Below are 24,811 nucleotides of genomic sequence, written 5' to 3'. Positions count from 1 at the left end.
TGGTTCTTTAGATCCTGGCCACAGAGATCTAATCAGGATGCAACCTGTCTTCCTTGGGGTTTCGAGATCCCGCCTGACGTCTTGCGGCTTTGTGATAGAAGAACTAGAAACTTGGAGACGACATGTGAAGTTAAAATCAGCCTCTATTGTGGGTTTGAAGACTCTTCCCACTCAAACCACCCAAGTGTTTCAAGTTTGGCTTTTTATGACTTTCCAGAAGAGCAGAGTTGTAGCTTTTCAAGGATACGGCTGAGGGCCTGAACTCTGAAGAAGCTGCCCAAGGCAAATTAAATTCAGCATTGCCTGAATATTTTTCTTTGTTTGTTTGCTTCAATCTCACTTTTCCCGGTTCCTACTTTAACTAGCCGCCCAGAGTGGCTGGGGAAACTCAGCCAGATGGGTGGGGTATAAATAATAAATTATTATTATTATTATTATTATTATTATTATTATTATTATTATTATTATTATTATTATATAACTACTTTGCATGAGTTCCACTGTTTTTTTAATCACTGTTGATGAAGGTGATTATTATTTTCAACGTCAGCCACTTTCAATGCTCCCTATGAATTTGAACATGGCAATGCGCTCTGTGTGGGGCTGCCTTTGAAGGTGACCCGGAAACTACAACTAATCAAGAATGCGGCAGCTAGACTGGTGACTGGGAGTGGCTGCCGAGACCATATTGCGCCGGTCCTGAAAGACCTACATTGGCTCCCAATAAGTTATTTCCTTGAATAAACATCAGGCTTACTAGCCGCTTTGCTTTCAATATACTCTGCTTGGCCTCTGCTTCCTCTCCGACCGATAGAGATCTCCTGAGCAGGGCCGTCTTAACCATTGGGCCTACTGGCGCAACGGCCTGGAGGGCGCCTCTGCCCCCCAGCCCCGCTGGCAGCGCCCGCCGGCAGCACCCTCTGGAGCGCAGGAGCTGGCCGGCCGCGCCGTGCACTCCGGCTGCCCGGCAGAGCACAGGAACGTGAGCCGGCCGGCCGCACTGCGCCCTCGGGCTGCCCGGCTGCATCGCGCCCTCAAGCTGCCCAGAGGAGCGCAAGCTGCCCGGCCGCACCGCGCCATCCGGTTGCCCGGCGGAGCACGGGGGCGAGAGTTCGCTGGCCGCACCAGGGTGCCTGATATGCTTAAGGCGGCCCTGCTCCTGAGGGACTCTAGACGGGCTCTAGATCAGTGTTTTTCAACCTTTTTTGGGCAAGGGCACACTTGTTTTATGAAAAAAATCACGAGGCACACCACCATTAGAAAATGTTAAAAAATTTAACTCTGTGCCTATATTGACTATATATAAAGTAATTCTCTTGAATAGGAATCAAATAAACACAATTTTTCCCACGGCACACCAGGCAACATCTTGCGGCACACTAGTGTGCCGCGGAACAGTGGTTGAAAAACACTGGTCTAGATACCCCATAAGGGCATTAAGAGGAATTTTTCTTATAACAGGGATTGGGGGTAACTTGCAACCATCCACACCTTCCAGCCTATACTGTATAGAGTCCCTCAGGAGATCTCTATCTGTCAGAGAAGAAGCAGAATGGGGTGGGTGGGTGGAGGGGAGAAAACAGCCAGCAGGGGGTAGTGGAGGATCACAAAAGGCAGGATGCGGAGAAAGACCTGAGTGTAGGCAGGATTTTTTTGGGGGGGCAGATCTATTATTGGAGGGGGGCAGAACCTCAGTTTACTATGGATTTTTATTGATTTTTATTGATTTCTTATGGGACACGTGGGTGGTGCTGTGGTCTAAATCATTGAGCCTAGGGCTTGCCGATCAGAAAGTCGGCGGTTCGAATCCCGTCGCTCGGTCCCAGCTCCTGCCAACCTAGCAGTTCGAAAGCACGTCCAAGTGCAAGTAGATAAATAGCTACCGCTCCGGCGGGAAGGTAAACGGCGTTTCCGTGCGCTGCTCTGGTTTCGCCAGAAGCGGCTTAGTCATGCTGGCCACATGACCCGGAAAAACTGTCTGCGGCCAAACGTCGGCTCCCTCGGCCATTAAAGTGAGATGAGCGCCGCAACCCCAGAGTCGTTCGCAACTGGACTTAACTGTCAGGGGTCCTTTATCTTTCTTGATTTCTTGGGGGGCGGGAGAGCTGCTTCTCCCTCGTCCCCCCTCTTGGCTATGCCCATGGAGAGAGAGGCGACAAATATAGGGTGTGCTGACAAATAGGGCGAAGCTTCGCTTTTTCAGTTATTTTGTTTATTTGATTTTTGTTGTTGTTCAGTCGTTCAGTCGTGTCTGACTCTTCGTGACCCCAAGGACCAGAGCACGCCAGGCACGCCTATCCTTCACTGCCTCCCGCAGTTTGGCCAAACTCATGTTAGTAGCTTCGAGAACACTGTCCAACCATCTCATCCTCTGTCGTCCCCTTCTGCTTGTGCCCTCCATCTTTCCCAACATCAGGGTCTTTTCCAGGGAGTCTTCTCTTCTCATGAGGTGGCCAAAGTACTGGAGCCTCAACTTCAGGATCTGTCCTTCTAGTGAGCACTCAGGGCCGATTTCTTTGAGAATGGATAGGTTTGATCTTCTTGCAGTCCATGGGACTCTCAAGAGTCTCCTCCAGCACCATAATTCAAAAGCATCAATTCTTCAGCGATCAGCCTTCTTGATGGTCCAGCTCTCACTTCCATACATTACTACTGGGAAAACCATTGCTTTAACTATACGGACCTTTGTCGGCAAGGTGATGTCTTTGCTTTTTAAGATGTTGTCTTTGTTTATTTGATTTATATACTGCCATTCCATCATATGATCTCAGAGAGGTTCACAGAGTACAATACGGGGGGAGGGGAGGAGGAACCCCACGAAAAGTAGTAAAAAGAAACAAGCGCTGCACGGGAGCGACCTGTGGCGATACCCGGAGTCCCCTCTGCCTGCCTGCTGCCTCTCTATCCAAAATAAGGCTGCATCATTGCCCACCCACGGCGTGGACCCCCCTCCTGGCCTGACTTTCCCCTGCCCTCCCCCGCAAACGCTGAGAACTTTCAGTTTCACTTTCCCACCGCAGCTCCCGGTCTCCTTTCCCATTGGGAAAGAATATCCATTTCGGCCCCGCCCATCTCGCCTCTTGCTCCGGATTGTGGGGGCGGGTGGGGGCTTCCTCCTCTTGGCAGGAGGGGGCTTTGCGTGGGGCGAGGCTGGAGCCCGATGGGGCTGTTGCCGCTGCTCCACTCTCGGTGGGGACCGCTCTTGCTCCTGGCGGGGGCTGCCGCCGCCTTCCTGTTGGGGGGCTGCTTCAAATCGGGATGGGCAGAATGTGGGTGGGCAATAAAAAGAGGGGTTGCCCGCCGCCTAATCCGAATTCAGTCCGCTTCCTAGTCTGTTTCCGCATACTAGTCTCTCCTTCCTCCTCCTGATATTCTCATCTGAAGGAGATACTACTCCCTGTTGTTCTGGAGACCTCGCCCCCCCAAAAAGCGAGTCTGAGATGAAATGGAGAGATCAAGCCAGCGGGGACTCATCATAGTCCAGAAATGTGGTCTCCGCGCGCCGCCACCCCCCCAGATGTCCCAGTGGGAACCCCCAAAGCAGGACCAAAGCAAGTGGAGGGGGCAGCCTGGTCGTTGTGGCCAATAAAACCCAATAAAAGCAACTAAGTTTTTTGTTGTGGTGGTGATTAAAATCATTGTAAATAAATAAATAGATATTTTTATAAGGAAGCTTTGGATTGGTGTTACTAAAGACGTTGAAATCAGAAGAGGACAAACCCATGGGCTCATTAGCTTTTTTGTTTAGCAGTATGAAAGATGTTTCAACTATGGCAGACCAACACAGCTAACCTACCTGTAACTAGATGCCTCACCCACAAGTGATGGGGAGATGATGGTCCTTTACTGACCGAGCGCAGCCCATATAATCATTGCTTATAGTGGAATAAAATCTGATCCTCACATCTCGCTAATTAGCTGACTAAATATTGGGACGTTAGCCTGCATTGTTTGTAAACTTGCTAATATGATCCCAGTCGGAGAGGGTAGACAAAATTGTGATCATTTTGTTGAAACTTTGGCATTTAAAAATCATATGCTGGAGGAACAAGTTGCAAGAAAATATAAATGGCTTAGGCTTGGTTGGTAATACTTTGAGATGGCTATTGATGAACTCACTGAAGCTTTTAGAATATTTGTTATTAGGTATTAGTTATTACAAACCAGGGTGGATAAATGTAAAAAAAAAAAATATTATTTTTTAAAATCGGATTTTAAAAAATTAAGTCGGATTTCTTTTATTTAAATCAGATTTTTAAAATAAAATGCTTTTGGAGGAAAAATATTTCTAAATATAGTTTTCTATTTACCGGTAAGTTACATTACAGTGGATGCTCGGGTTGAGGACGTAATCCATGACAGAGGCACGTCCGCAACCCGCAGCGTTCGTATCACGCAGTGCTGCAATTTGGCATTTCTGCGCATGCGCAAAGTGCGATTTAGTGGTGTTGCGCATGCGCGAGCGCCAAAACCCAGAACTAATCCGTTCCGTTACTTCCGGGTTCGGTGCCTTGCGCAACCTGAAATTGCGCAACCTGAAGCGGCCGTAACCCGAGGTGTGACTGTATAGTCCAAAAGCTATTCATAAGGAAATTAGGATTTGTTTTAATTTTTTCATGTGTGCTAAAATTCAGTCTTAAGTGTGTGTGTTTTTTTAAAAAAATTGTTTAACCACATCAGTTAACAAACATGGATACATATGCTATAATGTTATTGTTTTAGTTAAATAAATTGCTTAAATTGTTATTAAGGAAATGATTTTTTTTCTCCTTCCAATAAAGTACAGCAGAAAAGTTGTCCAAGTATAAGCAGTTAACTTATTAAACCTCACAATTATTTCATAATTATCTGTCTATGTATTTCTAATAGTATAACCAAATCAGTAATTTTCGATATAACTGTAAAATACTACTCTGAAAATTTATTATTCCAAAAAGGAAACCTTCATCTGATTGTAAATATTAAGATTATACCAGCAAGAATGAGTCCTTCTGTAAAAAAAAAAAATGATTAAAATCAAGTCTTACTGATTTAAATCGTGATTTAAATCAAATCCACCATGTTACAAAGAAGATGAAAAAGAAAAGCCCTAGAAAAAATTGATACATTTAACTGCATACTTGCCCGATTTTTCAAGCATTTCTCCGCTTCATTTTCTTTGTGCTTCGGCAAATAAAATAGAATACGATGGCAAATAAATATATGGAGCTTTGCCCCCGCCCCCTCTCTGTGTCCTTTTTAGGCTGCTCCAGTCACTCCATGCGCTACTTATGCACGGGGGTGTCTGAGCCCGGCCAGGGGCTGCCCCCGTTCATTGTTGTGGGGTACGTGGACGACCAGCCCATTGTTAAGTATGACAGCGAAACCGAGAAGTCTGTGCACCAAGTTTCCTGGATGTTGAAAGCAGAGAAGGACAATGCTCAGTACTGGGAAAAGAGCAATGAGGAATTCATCAAGCTGGATATAAAATTTAGCCAGTACCTGCTGGACCTACAGGATCAATACAACCAGAGCAAAGGTGAGTGGAGGGCAGGAAGGGAGCTCCATTTCTCTCTCTGCCACTTTTGTCCCTTCCAGGGGCAGGAGATAGTGACTTGAGGAGGGAGAAAGGGTGATACCTAATCAGGGATAAGCTTCTCTCTCTCTCCCTGCCGGTCCTGCTCCTTCCGGGGTAGTTTGTCCATCTCTAGGCCCCACCTGTACTCAGATCTCACCTGTGGGCTCCTAGAAGCTGTCAGCCTGTGACAGCAGCTACAATCCTGGGAACGGCTTTGACCTGGAGGCTAAAGCAGGTGCGGGGAGCATAGCTGTCAAGTTTCTGTTTTGAAAATAAGGGATCAGCAGTCTCACCTATCCCGGGGACAGTCACATGTCAGTGGTGGGCGGAGCCAGAAGCAAAAGTGGGCGGAGCAGCAATGTCAACTCCAAGCGGGCTCAGGCTCGGAGCGGAGCAAAGAGGAGGGCAGCCAGCAAAGAGGAGGGCAGCCATATGCTCCGGGTGATGGAGCCCCATCGTCTTCTTGTCTGATCCCATCAAAACAGGACAGGAAGCAGCAGCTGCTCAAAGGCAGCCAGGCTCCGCCCACCAGCTAACCCTATTGGCTGGCTGAGGGGCTCAACGGCAACGGATAGGGGCTGATGCAGGGGGAGAAATACACCCCCCTTTAAGCACGGGAAACGGCTCCCACTTGCTTTGAGGGCTGAGGCTTTTCTCTCCAAGTAGGCGAGGTCTTCCCAACCAGTCCCTGGCCAGCAGGGGAGGAGCTGCTTCCATTAAAAACGGGAAATTTAAGGGAAATAAAAAATAACGGAGAGCAGCGGGAAACTGCTTGAAATAAGGGAGAATCCCGGGGAAAACAGGATACTTGACAGCACTGGCGGGGAGCCGATGGGTCTCAAAACCTCCGTGAGTTAGAGATGTCCCCTGCATGCGAAGACAGGCTCCGGTGGGTTGACGAGACCAAGAGTGGGTCCAGCAGTCAAAAAGGCATTTTTTGCACATGCAACCTTTTTTCAGCCGTGGGCCGGTCCACCGTCCCTCAGGCCATGTGGTGGGCCAGACTATATTTTGAAAAAAAGAAAATAAAGAATTCCTATGCCCCACAAATAACCCAGAGAGATGCATTTTAAATAAAAACACACATTCTACTCATGTAAAAACACGCTGATTCCCGGACCATCCACGGGCCGGATTTAGAAGGCGATTAGGTCGCATCCGGCCCCCGGGCCTTAGGTTGCCTCCCCCTGCCGTAGAGGGAAGTGAGGGGCAGGTGGGGCTCATCCGCCTGGGAAGGGAGCCCATCTAGGACAAGGAGAATCCTGATCCTAAACCTCCACTGCCTTGTGGGATAGCTGCAGGAGAAGAAAAGGCTAAGGAGCACACAAATCCAGAGCGGAGTCCCTAAGGCAGTTGGATGTTGCCTTGTATGACTCCTGCTGGCAACACCTGCAGCCAAGCTGGTGCCAAACATCCTGCTCTGCTTTCCTTTGGACCACATCAGTAAGGCTGAAGGGTATAACAAAATAAAATAAAAAAAATCCTTCCAGTAGCACCTTAGAGACCAACTAAGTTTGTTCTTGGTATGAGCTTTTGTGTGCATGCACACTTCTTCAGATACATTTTCGTGCATGCACACGAAAGCTCATACCAAGAACAAACTTAGTTGGTCTGTAAGGTGCTACTGGAAGGAATTTTTTATTTTATTTTGTTTTGACTATGGCAGACCAACACGGCTACCTACCTGTAGCTGAAGGGTATGTGTGCCTTGTTTAGTATTATTGTTGTTGTTGTTGTTGTTAAGGGATGCAGGTGGCGCTGTGGTGAGCTCCCGTTGCTCTGTCCCATTTCCTGCCAACCTAGCAGTTCGAAAGCACACAAGTGCAAGTAGATAAATAGGTATCACTGTGGCAGGAAGGTAAAGGGCATGTTAAGAGTGGGTGGGGAGATGTGGAAGAAGCATTTTAACAACAACAACAACAACAACAACAACAACAACAACAACAACAACTTTCCCCCCTGCCCATCTGGCTGGGTTTCCCCAGCCACTCTGGGCGGCTCCCAACAGAATATTAAAAACACGATAAAACATCAAACATTAAAAACTTCCCTAAACAGGGCTGCCTTCAGATGTCTTGATAGTCAGATAGTTGTCTATTTCCTTGATATCTGGTGGGAGGGCGGGTGCCACCACTGAGAAGGCCCTGTCTGTCTGGTTCCCTGTAACCTCACTTCTCGCAGGGAGGGAACCGCCAGAAGGCCCTTGGAGCTCGACCTCAGTGTCTGGGCTGAATGATGGGGGGGGTGGAGACTTTCCTTCAGGTATATAAAGCAAGGGGGGATGTCTAAACTGCCCTTCACCCAAACCTGCAAAGGGAGGGATGTGTCTTCAATTGAGTCCTGCTTGAGATTGATAGAAGGACAAATCCCACCCCACCGACTGTTGGGGAGAATCTATCGGAGAGAGAACTGGAGGGATGATGAGACAGTTATTGTTGGGTTTAGGCTGCCACCTCATGAGAAGAGAAGACTCCCTAGAAAAGACCCTGATGTTGGGAAAGATGGAGGGCACAAGGAGAAGGGGACGACAGAGGATGAGATGATTGGACAGTGTTCTCAAAGCGACTAGCATGAGTTTGGCCAAACTGCGGGAGGCAGTGGAGGATAGGGGTGCCTGGTGTGCTCTGGTCCATGGGGTCACAAAGAGTCGGACACGACTGAACAACAAAAGAATCATAGAATTGTAGATGACCCCGAGGGTTCTCTTGTCCAGCTCCCTGCAATACAGGAATCACAGCTAAAGAGACCCTGACAGGTGGTCAACCAACCTCTGTTTAAAATCCTCCAATGCAGGAGACTCCACTACCTTCTCGAATAGCTCTTCCAGTCAGAAAGTTCTTCCTAATGTTTCCTCAGAATTTTCTCAAACCTGAGGCTTGCTCTTGCTCTGGTGTTGCCCCCCCCCCTCAGTTGACCTCTTGGGGGTCTCTTTCAGGCTTTCACACTCTGCAGCTCATGTACGGCTGTGAGCTGAGCCCAGACGGGGGCCAACAAGGGTATTACCGGTATGGCTACGACGGGAGGGACTTCCTCAGTTTTGAGAAGGAGACCCTCATCTGGAAGGCAGCTGACAGAGAGGCCCAAGTGATGAAGAGGAAGTGGCATGCAGAGTTGGCCAAGATCCAGTACCGGAAGGCCTACCTGGAGGAGGAATGCATTGAGTGGCTGCAGAGATACCTGGACTACGGGAATGGAACTCTGCTGAGGACAGGTGAAATGGGTGGGTGGGGAGGAATGGGAGTGGGGAGGAGGGCTAAGGCATCAAATCGTAGAATTGTGGAGTTGTACAGTCGGAAAGGACCCTCAGGAGTCATCTAGCCCAACCCCCTGCAACGCAGGTATCTCAGCTAAAGCACTCATGACAGAGGGCCATCCAACCTCTGCTTAGAAACCTCCAAGGAAGGAGAACCCACCACCTTCCAGAGGAGTCTGTTCCACTGTTGAACTGCTCTTGCTGCCAGAAAGCTATTCCCTTTTTTTAATATACAGTCGTACCTTGGTTGCTGAACGCCTTGAAACTCATGTTTCGGTTCCTGAATGATCAAGTTGAGTTGAGTGTTCTGATTTTTGAACAATTTGTGGAAGCCAAATGTTTGGTGCAGCTTCCGTGGCTTCGGATTGGCTGTAGGAAGCTCCTGCAGCCAATCGGAAGCCACACCTTGGTTTATGAACGGTTCCAGGAGTCGAACAGACTCACGGAACGCTTTCTGTTTGGGAACCAAGGTAATACTGTATATGTATAATTTTTATTAAATTTTTCTGTTTTACATTTTAGAATATTCATTCAGACAACCTTAAAACATCAATGACTTCCCTTCATCTCTTTCCTTGGTTCATTTTGCATACCGTAAATCCCTGCATATTTTACATGAACTAAGCCATTCAGTATTCCAATATTACATCCGTCAAAACTTATTTACACTGTTGAATTTATCTTCATGAAAGTTATTCCTGATGTTGAGTCTGAATCTCCTTTCTTGTTGGAGGGTGGGGTGGTGATTTCACTACTTATTTCTCCACCCACCCTCATCATATTTCAGACCAAAACTTTGTTTTGTGCAGGAAGGAAGTCTGGGAGTGGGTCACTTCAGGCTACAGTGTGTGGTTGTTGATGGTTTTGTTTTTTTTTAAATCGAAAACAAGTCCAAATTTGCCTAGAATGGGGTGGCTGATAATTTTGGGACAGAGGGACACATTGACCCATGAGCAACTCAGGGAGCTGAAGTGGTCTTTGGACTGTGTGTCAAAAGTATAAAAATGCGGGTGTGGTTGGTAAAAATAAATGAGACATTTGAGAGATTTCGGGTGTGTGGGTATCATGGGCTGGTTGGATGCAGAGGAATGGTGGGAGGAACCAGCTGAGGAACCCTCAAGGGAAGAAGGCTCAGAGCTTAGGGAGTGGTGGTAGGACAATGATGAATTGTCAAAGGGAGAAGAGGGAGAAGACTGGGAAGTGTCAGAATCTGAAGAGGTAACAGGGCATAGTGAGCTGGGAGAGTCTGTGGCAGAGAGCAGTCCAGAATCAGAGGAAGAAGCAGAGGCTGGAAAGGAGGGAGGCCAGGAGACAGAAGCGAGGCAGGCTGCTGAAGAATCCAGGGAGTCTCACCCTCCAGCTGCAACCAGCTCCCCTCCTCCCTGGTCTCAAAGAAGCAGGAGAGGCATGAAGAGGGCAGAGGAGAAGTTAGCTTCGTGGAGGCGCAGTCTCAGATTGCTTGTGAAAAACCCTGGACTTGGACAACTGTGGGGAAGTGGGGGGCCTTCAGACTCTGCAACTGCCACACAGCAGCTTCAGATTGCTTTGGGTATCAGAGACCTGTAGCAGGGAGAACCATGGAGTTCGTCTGAATAATTTCTTTTAAAAATCGGCAACTTTGGTTTTTTGTTTCACAGTGGAGCATCTATGGGGACAGGTATGGGGACATAATCAGCTTGAGCCATGGGTCAATTCATCTATTGATGATATTCACTACTAAGCATATTTGTGGAGGACAGGGATTTTTAAGTCTGACGAAACACAAGAGACGCTGATAATCTCTCTCTTCTGACCTTGTCATCTCTTGGGGATGTTGAAGGCATCAGTAATCGAATTCCAGGTCAGGATGGCACTGGATGACCACGTGAACTGCACCATCCATCCTGCCAGCTACTGGAGAGGTTCCTTTGTTTTTGGCAGAGCTCCCAGTGGGGAAGGTGACGCGGCAGGTCCTTCCAGACAGCCAGGAGTCCCTCATCTGCCAGGCCTATGGCTTCTACCCCAGAGAGGTTAACACCACCTGGAGGAAGGACGGGGAGGTCATGGAGCATGCCACTTTCCGCAGGGACGTCGCTCCCAATTCCAACGGGACCTACCACGCTTGGCTCAGCATTGACGTGGACCCCCAGGACAGGAACCGCTATTATTGCCACATAGAGCATGTCAGCCTAACAAAGCCTCTGGTCTTGGCCTGGGAGGAGCCTGGTGAGAAACGACAGGAGAGGGGCAGGAGGAGGAATCAGAGAATCATAATAGAGTTGGAAGGGACCCCAAGGGTCATCAAATCCACCCCTGCAATGCAGGAATCTCAGCTAAGGCATCCATGACAGGTGACCATCCAACCTCGGATGGCCTTCTTTGCTGGATTCTAGGAGGAGAACGTCCACCCAGAGTTGAACGAGGGACTCCAGCAGCACTATCATAGGCTAATACTCCATGTGACGCTGTCCATACTTTGGGGTGCAGAGAAGGAGATGTGATTAAGGTTCAGGGAAGTGGGGAGGGCGTGGTGTTCAAAGAGCGGAGTTTGAAGAGTAATCATTGGAAGGAGAGGGACCCTCTCTGGGATGTGAGAAATCTTACCAGCTTTATTGATTAATTATGTGGTGTTCCATGAAGTTGCCGAATGCCACTCCTAATCATAGGCGCTTCTGGTCTTCTCTGAAGCCATCTAATGGTGAGCGATGGGTTGCCTTAGTGGGGAGGGCATTCTAGAGAGCACTGCCATAGCACATTGCTTTGCGCATGGGAGGTCTCAGATTTGGTATGCAGCATCTCTCCTAAAAAAAAAAAAAAAAAAAGATTGTGGGATGTCTGGATGAGGCCTTGGGGAGCTGCCACTGGTTTCCAAACAGAGATATCTTTTTTTCCTTTTAGCCAATTCTTTAGCCATTCTAGGAATCGTTTTGAAGTACTTGGCTGCTGTGGCTGCTGTGTTGGCAGCGGCTGTGGTGCTTGCTACTATGATCTTCCTTGTCCTCAGTAAGTAAACACTGGATGGATTGGCTGTGTTTTGTCTGTCCTGGGTGAGAACGTGCTGATGGCAAAGCCTTGACAGTTCCTTCACAAGTTCCCGCTACCCCATAAATCCCCTGTGGAACACCAACCAGAAAGTACCCAAAGGTACCTAACCGTTCTCTCCCCCCCCCCCCGTCCTACTTCCTATTCTAGTATGTTTGGGAAGCAGGATTCATGTGGGTTACATAACGTAACAATGGTTCCAAAATGCCAAGGGGCTGGCAAGTACCTGTCATCTAGACCAGGGGCAGTCAACCTTTTTATACCAACTGCCCACTAATTTTACCATCTTTCTTGATGGTAAAATCTCCTTACTGCCCACCAGTGCGCGATGGAAGGAGAATTCAGCTTGTGTTGTACAACCCCCTACCACCCACCTAGAATCCTGAAACGCCCACTAGTGGGCGGTAGGGACCAGGTTGACAACCCCTGATATAGACCAACAGTGGAGAAATTGTGGCCCTCCAGACTCCGATATGGACCGACCACAATTCTCTCCATCCCTGACAGTTAGCCATGCTGGCTACTGGGACCCAAATTCCAGCAACATTGGCAAGGAAACAAATATTCTCCATCCCCGACCTCTAGCCCAAATTTTCACATGGATACTAAGCTGGAATCTACACACGTATAAAAAAACGCTGTGATAATGCTTTAAAAAAAAAACGTTTTGGAGAAACGCATTGAATTTGGCGTAGCTCGCCGTCGCCATCTGTGTCACATTTATATATTGCACTTTACAACACATTTAAAATGTTTCATTTGCAGCTACAGTTAGGTAGACGTGCTGGTCTGCCATAGTCAAAACAAAATAAAATAAAAAATTCCTTCCAGTAGCACCTTAGAGACCAACTAAGTTTGTTCTTGGTATGAGCTTTCATGTGCATGCACACTTGAGTCCACGGTATATTTGTTGGCGATCGAGTCGCAGTGTGTCCTGTAGATCTGTGATGGTAGCAATCTACAGCTGTGGTTTCCAGCCCTTCTCAAACAGTGGGGACATTTCAAATGTTGTGAAAGCACTGTGCGCACCAGGAAAAAAAAATGGCAGCCATGGGCATAACACATTTTCAACAATTCATATAACATTAAAGAGAGATACCTTGCCAGCCAATGGAGACCGGGAACAGGAATTAAACTTGTATGGCACCTATGAAGGTCTTCCTTGGAGTCTCGGAGGCAGTCGGAGCCATTGGTCAAGAACGAGCTCCTTCTTGCAGTGCAGTGCAAAACAGCTGCTGGAGCAACAAGGGTATGCCCGATTCCACTCCAAATGATATTTTTTTGAAGTGGGGAGAGAGAAAACAAGCAGCAGGGTTGGGCTTCCTGCTTGTCCCTTCCTGTTTGTTTGTTTGTTTGTTTGTTTTCTGCTTGTAGGCCTTGCTTGCAATCTCTTGTTGGGGCAAGTGATGGGGGGGGCAGAGAGGAAGCAGTAATGTACACCCCACTGGTTGCTTAGCCAGTTTCTGCCCACCAGCCACATGTGACTAGCAGCAGTGGAATGTCAAATTTCGGCAGCGCCCTGTGCAATGCCAAAATTTGGAACTCCCCACCTCTCACGCTCCACCCTTTCCCCGTTCTGATATTCTTACTCTGTTTCTGTAGAGAAAGCACGAAAGGAAGCGGCCTACGAAAAAACGTCAAGTGAGTGGCTCCTTTCTCCTTTGAAACAGCATGTTGTTATTTTTTAAACAGAGTGGGGAAACACTTTAGTTGTTACATGAATATATTGGCGGCCGCAGGTGCCAGTGTGGGCAAGGGTTCAGTCATCAGGTTCGCCCTGGAGATTTATAAGAGCCACTAAGTGCTAACTGTCTGTGATACGGTGGTCACAGTAGGGTTGCCATAAAAAGGTAAAGGGACCCCTGAGCATTAGGTCCAGTTGTGGCCGACTCCAGGGTTGCTGCGATCATCTCGCTTTACTGGCCGAGGGAGCCGGCCTACAGCTTCTGGGTCATGTGGCCAGCATGACAAAGCCGCTTCTGGCGAACCAGAGCAGTGCATGGAAACGCCATTTACCTTCCTGCCGGAGCGGTACCTATTTATCTACTTGCACTTTGACGTGCTTTTGAACTGCTACCGTGTTTCTCCTAAAATAAGACACCGTCTTATATTTTTTTTCGCTCAACAAAACACAGTATGGCTTATTTTCAGGGGATGTCTTATTTTAACTGTGTCGCATTGGTACGCTGCATAGCCACGCCTCTCCAGGCTGTTTTAATGGGAGGTACCACGTCACTATGGCTTATTTTCGGGGTATGGCTTATTTTTGGGGAACGGCTTATATTTCACAAATGCATAGAAATCCTGCTATGGCTTATTTTATGGCTATGTCTTATTTTGGGAGAAACAGGGTAGGTGGGCAGGAGCTAGGACTGAGCAACGGGAGCTCACCCCGTTGTGGGGATTCGAACCGCCGACCTTCTGATCAGCAGGCCCTAGGCTCTGTGGTATAACCCACAGTGCCACCCGCGTTCCTAGGGTTGCCATGCTGTTGAGCTTTTATTTGCATGATAGCCCAAAAGGTTGCTTTTATTTGCATGATAGCCCCTTTTATTTGCACGATAGCCCAAAAGGTTGTTGAGCTCGGCCCCCCAAAACAGAACCAGAGCTGCCCGAGAGAAAGACAGAGACCAGGTCGCCCACGTACATACAACCCCCCCCAAAAAAACCTGGACATTAGCTTAAAAGTGTAAAAATCCCCCCCGGATGGGCATGTAGACCTCCCCAAAAGAGGACATGTCTGGGATTTCCAATACGTATGGCAACCCTAGGTCAGAGGTCACAGGCAGTCTAGAGACCCATCACTATTTATGGAGCGGGGTCTCTGTCTCCAGCATCCTATAACCACCCAATGAGCATCAAAGGAGAGTGCATTTTTTTAGCCACTATATGTTCCAAAGCTAAACATTTTGGAACAGTGAAAAACACAAGGCACTTCCGTTTCAGGAGAATGGTGTGTGACAGGGCCAGCCCACCCAGGAGGCAAGGGGACGCGACTGCCTCAGGCGGCAGGATTCAGCAGGGCAGCATAACCCCATGTCCATCTTTCTCCCTACGCCCTGGGTATAAATCTTCCCTCACCCCTTCTTCCCTGGTGGGTAGCGGGAGGAAGAAGAAGAAGAGTTTGGATTTGATATCCCGCTTTTCACTACCCGAAGGAGTCTCCAAGCGGCTAACATTCTCCTTTCCCTTCCTCCCCCACAACAAACACTCTGTGAGGTGAGTGGGGCTGAGAGACTCCAAAGAAGTGTGACTAGCCCAAGGTCACCCAGCAGCTGCATGTGGAGGAGCGGAGACGCGAACCCGGTTCCCCAGATTACGAGTCTACGGCTCTTAACCACTACACCACACTGGGAGGCCATTTTGGGGGCCCACCTTAGGTGTCAAAATGTATCGGGCTGCCCTTGGTGTGTGAGTTACGCTACGTACAATGGGACTTCACAGAAAACACAACTTAAGGTGATTTTGGAGCATGGCAAAATCATTTGCGCATGTACACGTGCAGATAATAGTACGTCCCGGCAACACATGGAGAACTGCACTGAGGGATGCAAAGCACCCCAAATTATTATTCCTGTACGATTATAATTTTACTGTATAATCCTAGAAGGTTGTAGACTGAGACGTATGTTAACATTTGGACTTAATGGGGCGTGAAGGGGTGTGTTTGTGAAAGCAGAGACTAAAAGTGCAAATGAAAATGAGAACTCTCTCCCTAAAACACAGGCAGTGATATGAACTCTCTTTATTTTCTTCTTTTCTTTTCTTTTTGCAGCAAGTGGCCAGGAGCCCACCAGCGGTATGTGGGGATGGATGTCCACCTTGAAAACAGGCCTCCGTGGGGAGGGGATCATTTTTTTGGGTGGTGGTGGTGGGTTTGTACTTTCTAGGAATTATATAATAATCTAGAGTCAGCCGCAAGTGAGAATTAACTTCTGCACACACATGCGGAAACAAGTCCATCTCTGCTGTCGTCTGAATTTGTGGAGCGTCTTGTTCCTCTGTTACTTTGAATTTAATATTTATTATTCAATGTATATTATTATTATTATTATTATTATTATTATTATTATTATTTAATCTCTATACCTCCCTATACCTGAAGGTCTCAGGGCGGTTCACATAAAATATCAAATACATAAAATCAAAAACAACAACCTAATAAAAAGAGCCAGCATTTTAAAAAAGGTTATAGGATGTAGATCAAGTCAGGCAAAGGCCTGGTTGAAAAGGAACGTTTTTGCTTGGCGCCTAAAGGTGTATAGCAGGCACCCCCAAACTTCGGCCCTCCAGATGTTTTGGACAATTCCCATCATCCCTGACCACTGGTCCTGTTAGCTAGGGATCATGGGAGCTGTAGGCCAAAACATCTGGAGGGCCGCAGTTTGGGGGTGCCTGGTGTATAGTGAAGGCGTCAGGTGAACTTCCCTGGGGAGAGCATCCCACTGATGGGGAGCCACTGAAGAGAAGGCCCTGTTCTCATGTTGCCACCCTCTTGACCTCTCGCGGAGGAGGCACACGAAGAAGGGCCTCAGAATATGATCTCAGGGCCCGGGTAGGTTCATATTGAGAGAGGCGGTCATTGAGGTATTGCGGTCCTGAGCCATTTAAGACATTATAGATCAAAACCAGCACTTGAGAGCCAGTGTGGTGTAGTGGTTAAGAGCGGTAGACTCGTAATCTGGGGAACCGGGTTCGTGTCTACACTCCTCCACATGCAGCTGCTGGGTGACCTTGGGCTAGTCACACTTCTCTGAAGTCTCTCAGCCCCACTCACCTCACAGAGTGTTTGTTGTGGGGGAGGAAGGGAAAGGAGAATGTTAGCCGCTTTGAGACTCCTTCGGGTAGTGAAAAGCGGGATATCAAATCCAAACTCTTCTTCTTCTTCTTCTTCTTCTTGGAATTGGGCCTGGAAACTAATTGGTAGCCAGTGCAGTCGGACCAGGATTGGTGTAATATGTTCAAAGTGTCTTGCTCCGGTGAACAACCTGGCCGCTGAATTCTGCACTAGCCGAAGTTTCCGAACCGTCTTCAAAGGCAGCCCTACGTATAATGCATTGCAGTAATCTAACCTTGAGGTTACCAGAGCATAGACAATGGTAGTTAGGCTATCCCTGTCCAGATAGGGGTGTAGCTGGGCCACCAGCCGAAGCTGATGGAAGGCACTCCAGGCCACTGAGGAATCCCAAGAAGCCTAGGGGTTCTACCCAGGGTCTGAACAACAACAAGGGATTCATTCTCCCCAATTGGGCTGCTTAGTGTCCCTGTGCATTTCCCACCTTCCCTAAAGTGAGAGGCTTGGCTGAGTTGCTGGAGCCTCCTCTGGTCTTTGCTCTGAGTATGTTTATTATTAGCGTGGCTTAATATGTCAAGGGATCAGAACAGGTGGCCTCTGTGCCATCTAATGCCCTGACACTGACAGCTTCATCATGCTTGTTTCTCTTGTTACTCCTGCAGTGGACATTCAAGCCAGCACAGAAATAGAAATGAAGAATGTCCTACAAGGAGGGAGGCCACTTTCAGATCACCTCCCTTCACAAAATACCTGCCTCTAAACCTGGGAGCGTGGTTGGCATCTAGAACTATCTTCCCCTCTGCTTGGCCCGTTGCAGCGAAAACAACAGACTACACAAAAGAACAAAGTGACAGGAATTTGACCTCGGAGGAGTCAAAAACCGTTTCAGCCTCTCAAGACACTCAGTTAAGCGACCTTAAATTGGCCGTCCTGCCACCAGAAGAACAGCAAAAGGAGACTGTAAGGCAAGAGGGCCAAATTACTGTTGCCCAAAAGGTTTGGTGCTATCAGCTGCGGGCTGAATTGGGCGAAAGGGTTTTTTGTTGCCCTGTGACAGGCGTTGTTGTTACTGTTGTTCATTTATTAAATTTCTATATTGCCCTATACCCGCAGGCCTCAGGGCAGTTCACAGGATAAAATCACAACCCAGTAACACCTCCCAAACACATTTTAAAAGGTGTGCTGCTGACAGGGGCTCCAGAGGCAGGCAAGAAGCCATGCGGCCTCCTTGCCAACTCTGTTCCTTAGGTGCCCTGGCCAGGTGGGACGCTGTTGCTGAACCCAGAGGAGGAGATCGGAAACTCCTAGGGCAAATGGACTTGCCTCCAGTCCGCAGGCCAGAGAAGAGGCTGCTGTAGGGCAGAAACTTTTTGGTTCTCTGCTTTAATTTCATACTGCATTATCCAGCAGATGTGGGCAATGTATTATTGGGTGGGGATTGGAAAGGTGTTTCTTCTGCCCAGAGTGAGAGTCGCAGGAGGAGCACAGGAAGTTGCCTTACACTGAGTCAGAGAGCCACTGGTCCATCTAGCTCTAGACCAGCGGTGGTGAACCTATGGCACGCGTGCCAGATTTGGCACGCAGAGCCCTCACTGCTGGCACGCGCACCATCGGCCCATCCGTGCTGTTGTTGTTGTTTTTTCCCCAGGCTTGCGTCCGCTGTTGAAACCTTGAACTTTTTTTTTTTTTTTTTTGCTAGTCGCTGGAGATTGTGCTAGGCGATTGATCTGTTTTTCAATTTGCTGCGTCAGTAGTTGTTTCTGATTGGGCATAACACCGTTCGTTTTTTTAACCCTTATTGTGCTGTGTGTGTGTTTTTGGCGCTTTGGCAGACGATGATGTCGGCGCTGCATGTTAGTTCCAGCGAACGTATTATTTGTCATTTATTTCTGTTCTCCCCCCCCAAAAAAAGCTCAGCAGCTCTGGGGCGCCCCCCCAAAAGCAAAGCAACTTTTGTGCGACCCCCCCAAAAAAGCTCCAAAACTTTGGTCGGCAGCTCCCCCAAAAAAGCTCAACAAGTTTGGGCACTTTGTGATAAATAAGTGGTTTTTGGTTTACAGTTTGGGCACTCGGTCTCTAAAAGGTTCGCCTCCACTGCTCTAGACTGTCTGCGCTGACTGGCAGTGGCTCTCCAGGATTTCATAAAAGGTTCCCTCCTGGTTCTACCTGGAGATGCTGCGGATTGAACCTGGAGCCATCTGCATGCAAGGTTCCAGCCCTGAGCTACGACCCTTCCACCATTGGGGCTGAATGGTTCTCCTCTGCTCATTCTCCACAACAACCCTGTGAGGTTGGTTAGGCTGAGAGGCAATGACTGGCCCAACGTCATGCAGTGAGCTCCATGGGCGAGGGGGGGATTTGAACCCTGGTCTCCCAGCTCCTAGTCCAGCACACTAACCATTACATTACACACAACTGCTCCCAAATCCTTCCGTTTTCATGTCTCTTAAGGTGCCCATTTCCTCCTTCCCACTCCCCTGAAAAAAGTTCTGTCACACCAAAATCAGATTGTCCCGACTGCAATTCAGTGTGGATCTTGGTGCTGCCCCAGATCTTCCGCTGCTCACAGACGCTTGGGGTGCCAGTGGCCCAGGAAAGGGTGTTATCTGTGGGAGCTCCTAAATAATGGCAATTCCGCACACAGAGGTGGGTCTGACATCTTCACTTTACAGCTTCTATTGTTTGCTAAAAAGACATCTCTTTGCCCTGCCCTTTGGCACCTGAGATATGACCTTTGGAGACACACACTACCACTGTGACTGGGATTTTTTTTTAAAAAAACAACAACACTGATTTTAATGTTGAATTTTAGGTTGTTAGGGCCTGCTGGTGAAATGCAGGTAACACTTGACTTTTCCTTGCATGTTGCATTTGTGTTGCTCATTTACAATTCCTGAAAAGTGGTTTGTTTGTTTTATAAAAATATATATATGAATGAATGGTTTTCAATGTCAATAAATTCAGCGTTGGAATATCTCTTCCTCCTCCCCTTTGACTGAAATGTGTGAGTTGAGAAGGCATCAAGCAGCACATACATTTTGTGAAATCAATCAATCATAACAGCATTTCATTTCTTGTGGAAAGTGCTCAGGCTCGGACTATGGCCAGCCCCCTGCAATAAATGGTGAAATTGTGATTTATAGTTCCCAGGTGAGTTAGGGGGACCATGGCATTGTAGCAGAAGGACCATTGCCAGATGGGGTCCAGCATTTGGATGGGAGGGGGAATCTCAAAATCCATTTCATAATGCCGCTACCTGTACAGAGAGTGGCAAAACCAGGTGCCACAGGGGAGAGTCTGGTGTCATTAGGAGGTGGTTGAAGAAAAGGGGTGCTGGAACTTGCCATGAAGGCTGCCCTTATTCTCTTAGGATGGCAAAGGTGCCCACCAGAGAGGTGAAGGAACTGAGTTCTGGCCAGTGGCGTAGCAAGCCTCAGCGCTGCTGGGGGTGGCGGCGGCACAGAGGCACCCCCCTGGGGGAGGGGCACGAAGCACGTGGATGCCGAAAAGGGGAGTTTCCCCTTTTCCGCGGCTTTTTTTTGGCGGGGGGGTGGGCCAGCGAGGAGGGGGTGTCATGCCAGCGACAAGCATCACCCCCCTCGCTGGCCCCCCCCCGCTGAAAAAAAGCCGCGGAAAGGGGAAAAAGAAGCAGGGCAGGTGCTTGAATGCACCTGCTCTGCTTCCTTTCCCCCCCTTCCCAGCGGTTTTTTTCGGCGGGGGGTGGGCCAGCGAGGAGGTGGTGTCATGCCAGCGTGACACCCCCTCCTCGCTGGCCCACCCCCCGCCGAAAAATAGCCGCTGGAAGGGGGAAAAGGCGACATGCGCCCGCTAGGGGACTGCGGGGTGGGGTGGGAGGGGCCGGCCAAAGTGTCACCCCCCTCCCCTGGAACTAGGGGCGGCCCGCCCCCCCTTGCTACGCCCCTGGTTCTGGCTGAAAAAAGCCCTGGTCCGAGCCATTTTCTGTTTGCCCTGCTGTTTTCTGTTTGCCCCAGAAAATCCACTCTTCACTGCTAAATCGGAGCAAACATCAATCTGCAGAAGACTTGATTGATGTTTGCTCCAATTCAGCTGTGAACAGCTGGTTTCTACAGCGGAAAGAGGTGGGAGAAGTGGAAGACTGGATGAGCCCCAGTCACTCATTGTGAGGGGAGACAAAACCATCACCCAACAAACAGCCAAATCTATATATTAATTCCTCTCAAACGGGCTGTGTTATGGTGGGAGCTGCTGTGGCTTTCCCTCCCTCCCTCCCTCCCTCCCTCGGCCAGCCTCACCCAGAACAAACCTCTCCCCTGAAGGGAGGAAAGTGGCCAGGGCAAGGCAGGTCCTCATCCTTCTGCCTGCCTGCCAAGAACGGAAGCCATTCTGTGAAGGACAGGCTGCAGAGGAGAAGAGGAAACAAAATGGTGTTGTTTTGCTGGTGTGTCTCTTTACTGGCTCAATGACAACAACATCATGTCATGCAGCCTGAAGACTATTAAAAGTCTCCTTATGAGGAACGGATTAGGGAGCTGGGTATGTTTAGCCTGGAGAAGAGAAGGTTAAGGGGTGATATGATAGCCATGTTCAAATATATTAAAGGATGTCATATAGAGGAGGGTGAAAGGTTGTTTTCTGCTGCTCCAGAGAAGCGGACACGGGGCAATGGATTCAAACTACAAGAAAGAAGATTCCACCTAAACATTAGGAAGAACTTCCTGACAGTGAGAGCTGTTCGGCAGTGGAATTTTCTGCCAAGGAGTGTGGTGGAGTCTCCTTCTTTGGAGGTCTTTAAGCGGAGGCTTGACAGCCATCTGTCAGGAATGCTTTGATGGTGTTTCCTGCTTGGCAGGGGGTTGGACTGGATGGCCCTTGTGGTCTCTTCCAACTCTATGATTCTATGGATTTTTGCAAACTGACTAGTGGCCACCTCTAGCAGTCCAAAAAGTAGCTTGGGGCCTGCCTTAAACAGTTGAAGCCCCACAACATTGAGAAATGCCCCCTTTCCCCCTCAAGTGACAAACCAAAAGCCGCAACAGCCCTCTAGCATTGCCACCTGGCGGGGAGATGCGGTACCCAGAAACGTCTTTCAGAAGGACAATGTTTGGTCTTTCCTCACTTTGGCACATGGTGATCAAGCATGGACACCACATCAGGCATTTTGCCCTCCCTCAAAGGAAGAAGTGGTTGGCTTGGCCTGAGGACACATCCTCTTTGCGCTCTGGGGAGGGTCTGCTCACAAGCCACGAGGACTTGTGGTTGCGTCAGGGGTGTAGCAAAGGGGGAGCGGGGGGCAGTCCGCCAAGGGTTCCATAATGGAGGGGGTGACAAATTATGAAGGAAAATATTTTTTTGAAACAATTATTTTGAAAATAATTTTTTTTGACATTTTTTTTATGCCTGCTCCGAAGGTCTTATCTTACTATACTAGGGATTATATAGCTATATATGAAATTTCATGCATATCGGTTAATATCTTGACCCTCCTCCACCAAAATAGCTGTTCACTTGGCTGTTTTCCTATGTCATAAAGGCTGAAATTTCAGTTCAGAGAACACTTTACTGTTCCCAACCCTAACCCTGTGGAAAGCCATCTAATTAGACTTTAATTTGATTTTGAGATGTTTTTAGGAGGTAATTTATTGTTTGATTTTATACCAATGTTATGTATCTGATGTTAGCCACCCTGAGCCCGACTTCGGCCGGGGAGGGTGGGATATAAATAAAAGTTTTTTATTATTATTACTTGTTATTATTCCTTTGTAAGAAAATATGAAATAATGTAAAAGCATTTTTGCGGGGGGGGGGAATCAATGGGGGGGTTGACAAGAAATTTTCCGCACCGGGTACCACCTGACCTTCCCATTCCTGGGGGGGGGGGTTGACAAAATTTTTTTTTGCCCCCGGGTACCAATTTACCTTGCTACGCCCCTGGGTTGCGTGCAAGTATATTGCTTGCACATGGGGAGTTGCCCGTATCATTTTGCCACGGCTCTTACTGTCTTGCACACATTTTCACCGATTCCAAATCAGTGACATATGTGGGAAACTTGAGCATTTTTTTTTTGCAACCGGTGACTTGCTTAAACTGGTCCCTGGAAGGATTTCTTAGAATTCATGTGATTTCCATTTCGGCTGGGGAAGAAAACAGCCAGCAGGGGGCAGCGTAGGATCGAGAAAATGAGAAAGCGAGAAAATACAAATGGGACTGTGGAGAAATGGGTAGAGGGTGTCTTGTGGCGGGGGGGGGGCAGGAACCCACCCTGGAAACAAACACAAACACACCCCAGTGTTAATGAAGGACGACTACTTTCTCAGCAAAATCTGCCTCCGTTTTTCAATTCCTGTGAGAAATGTCAGCCTGAGATGCAGTTACTTGAAATTCCTTCGCTAGCTTGGCATGCAAACGAAATTTGGATTATTGTAACTTGCCAAAGACTGTTTACTGCACCCTCAGCTATTCTTCTTAGAAGTAAAAAGGAAAACAAAACATAAAAAAGGGAGTCCAAACTGTTCTGGCATTGTTCTGGAACTTTCCCTGGGACTTTCCAACCTGACTCAGACGTTGCTGAGGGAGGCAGAAGGAGGCAAAGTCCCCTGGGAAACAATCCAGTTCGGAACGGAGAACCACACCAAGGATGTTTCTTACACCATAATCTATTTGTTAGCCTTTAAGGGGCAAGAAGACTCGTTGCTGTTTCCACACGATATCAAGAACAGGAAAAAAATAATGTCTAAAGTCCTGTAAACTTTTTAAAAAGTCTGTGAAGAACAAACATTTTCCTCCTGGCCATTTGTTGTTGTTGCCCACTTCACCTCCTCAAAGAAGCGAAAGGTGAGGGAGAAAAGTCTCCACAGAGGAGACCAGGGGAGGAGAAGGCGCCTCAAGCCACCGAGGACTTTCTAAAACAAGACTAGCACTTTGAATTGAACTCAGAACCAGACAAACAGGCAGAGCGCATGAGAGAGATCATGCAGCTCGCCCTTTTCATGCAGCTTGGGAAAAAGAGAACTCCCAAATAATTCTTTAGCTTCCGACTGCACACAGCCCCCCCCCCCCAATTAAATCAAAAGCTTCCTTGTACCTGGGCAAGGAGCAGCCACTACTTGTCTCTTTCCTGATTTCTTGGAAGAGGCAGCAGCTTCTCTGTGTGTCCCATGCTTAGCTCATGTTTCAAACATTCAGGCTTCTGCAAGTGGGATGTGGGCCAAGCTCTCTCTGGGCCAAGCACTCAGCCTTTGCTCATGGCCTTCCAGAAGAGGTTTGGCAGCCGCTGGGTCTTGCTGACTGTGCAAAGGGGGCCTCCCTGACCCCGACACCCCTGGGCCTGCAGGCTTAGAGGGTCCAAGGCAGGGGGAGGGCAACTCATGCTTGGGCCAATATGATGACAGAAGGAAGTTGAGATATGTGGAGATATAAAATGCCCTTTTGAAAAGCATATGGAGAAAAGCAGTTGTGGCAAGCTGGTGGGCTCTGGCCTGACAAACCAGACCTGCTGCACCTCTGTGTGGTCATATGCTCTCTCTCTCTCTGTGTGTGTTTTGACCTCAACCCTGAGGTTCAGCCCTAGTTGCAACACTGAGCATTTCTTTACAAGGCAGACTGTTAACCGCTGGAACCCACTGCCACTAGAAAGAGAGACGCAGGAGAAGAGCCGGGCTGCTGGATCACACCCAAGGGGCCCATCGAGTGCAGCACGGTGGTCTCCCAGTGGCCACCCAGATGCCCCAGTAAGGAAGCATGCAAGGAAGACGGGAGGGACACCCAGCGAGTGGGATGGTAACGCATTTCCTGCCTCTGACAGTGGAGGAAGGAGGGAGCATCTTTTTAGCCATCCTCCGAGGGCTTCTTAAAAAGAGGACCCAGGAGGCTGCCTTGCAAGCCCCCGAGTCCATCTCGCTCAGGATCTCACAGCCCCTCCCCCCAGTTTCAGAGAGGGGGGCATTCCCAGACCCCCCTGGAGATGCGGGGATTGAACTTGGGGTCCTCCCCTGGCATCCCACCTCCGCCCTCCCTGCAGGGTAGGACAGGAAGAGCTGCCGGGGGGAGGGGGGGAGGGAGGGAGGGAGGCGGCCATTCCCAGCGAGGAGCTTCAAACACTTTCTCTTTCCTTCTCCAGCCTCGCTCCCAAACTTGCGCCTCGAGTTCTGCCCGGCGACTGCTGCCGCCATCTGCGCGCAGATTTCCGATTGGCGGAATATTATC

At 48.6% G+C, this 24,811-nt stretch overlaps 1 protein-coding gene across 1 annotated transcript in view; it reads left to right on the top strand.

Annotated features, from left to right (window-relative positions):
• Positions 1-5,253: 5,253 nt before the first annotated feature.
• LOC117042848 overlaps positions 5,254-24,811 on the top strand; it is a 60,942-nt gene continuing 41,384 nt past the window's right edge. Inside the window, exons 1-4 of the mRNA XM_033142508.1 lie at positions 5,254-5,518; positions 8,493-8,768; positions 10,731-11,015; positions 16,407-16,409. Coding sequence (XP_032998399.1) covers positions 5,260-5,518; positions 8,493-8,768; positions 10,731-11,015; positions 16,407-16,409 — 823 coding nt within the window. The 5' untranslated portion in view covers positions 5,254-5,259. The remainder of the gene's footprint in view (positions 5,519-8,492; positions 8,769-10,730; positions 11,016-16,406; positions 16,410-24,811) is intronic.

Source organism: Lacerta agilis, chromosome 2, assembly GCF_009819535.1.
Source record: "Lacerta agilis isolate rLacAgi1 chromosome 2, rLacAgi1.pri, whole genome shotgun sequence".
NCBI lineage: Eukaryota > Metazoa > Chordata > Lepidosauria > Squamata > Lacertidae > Lacerta > Lacerta agilis.
The sequence above is the reverse complement of the archived record's forward strand: the minus strand, read 5'-3'. Positions and strand labels throughout refer to the sequence as shown.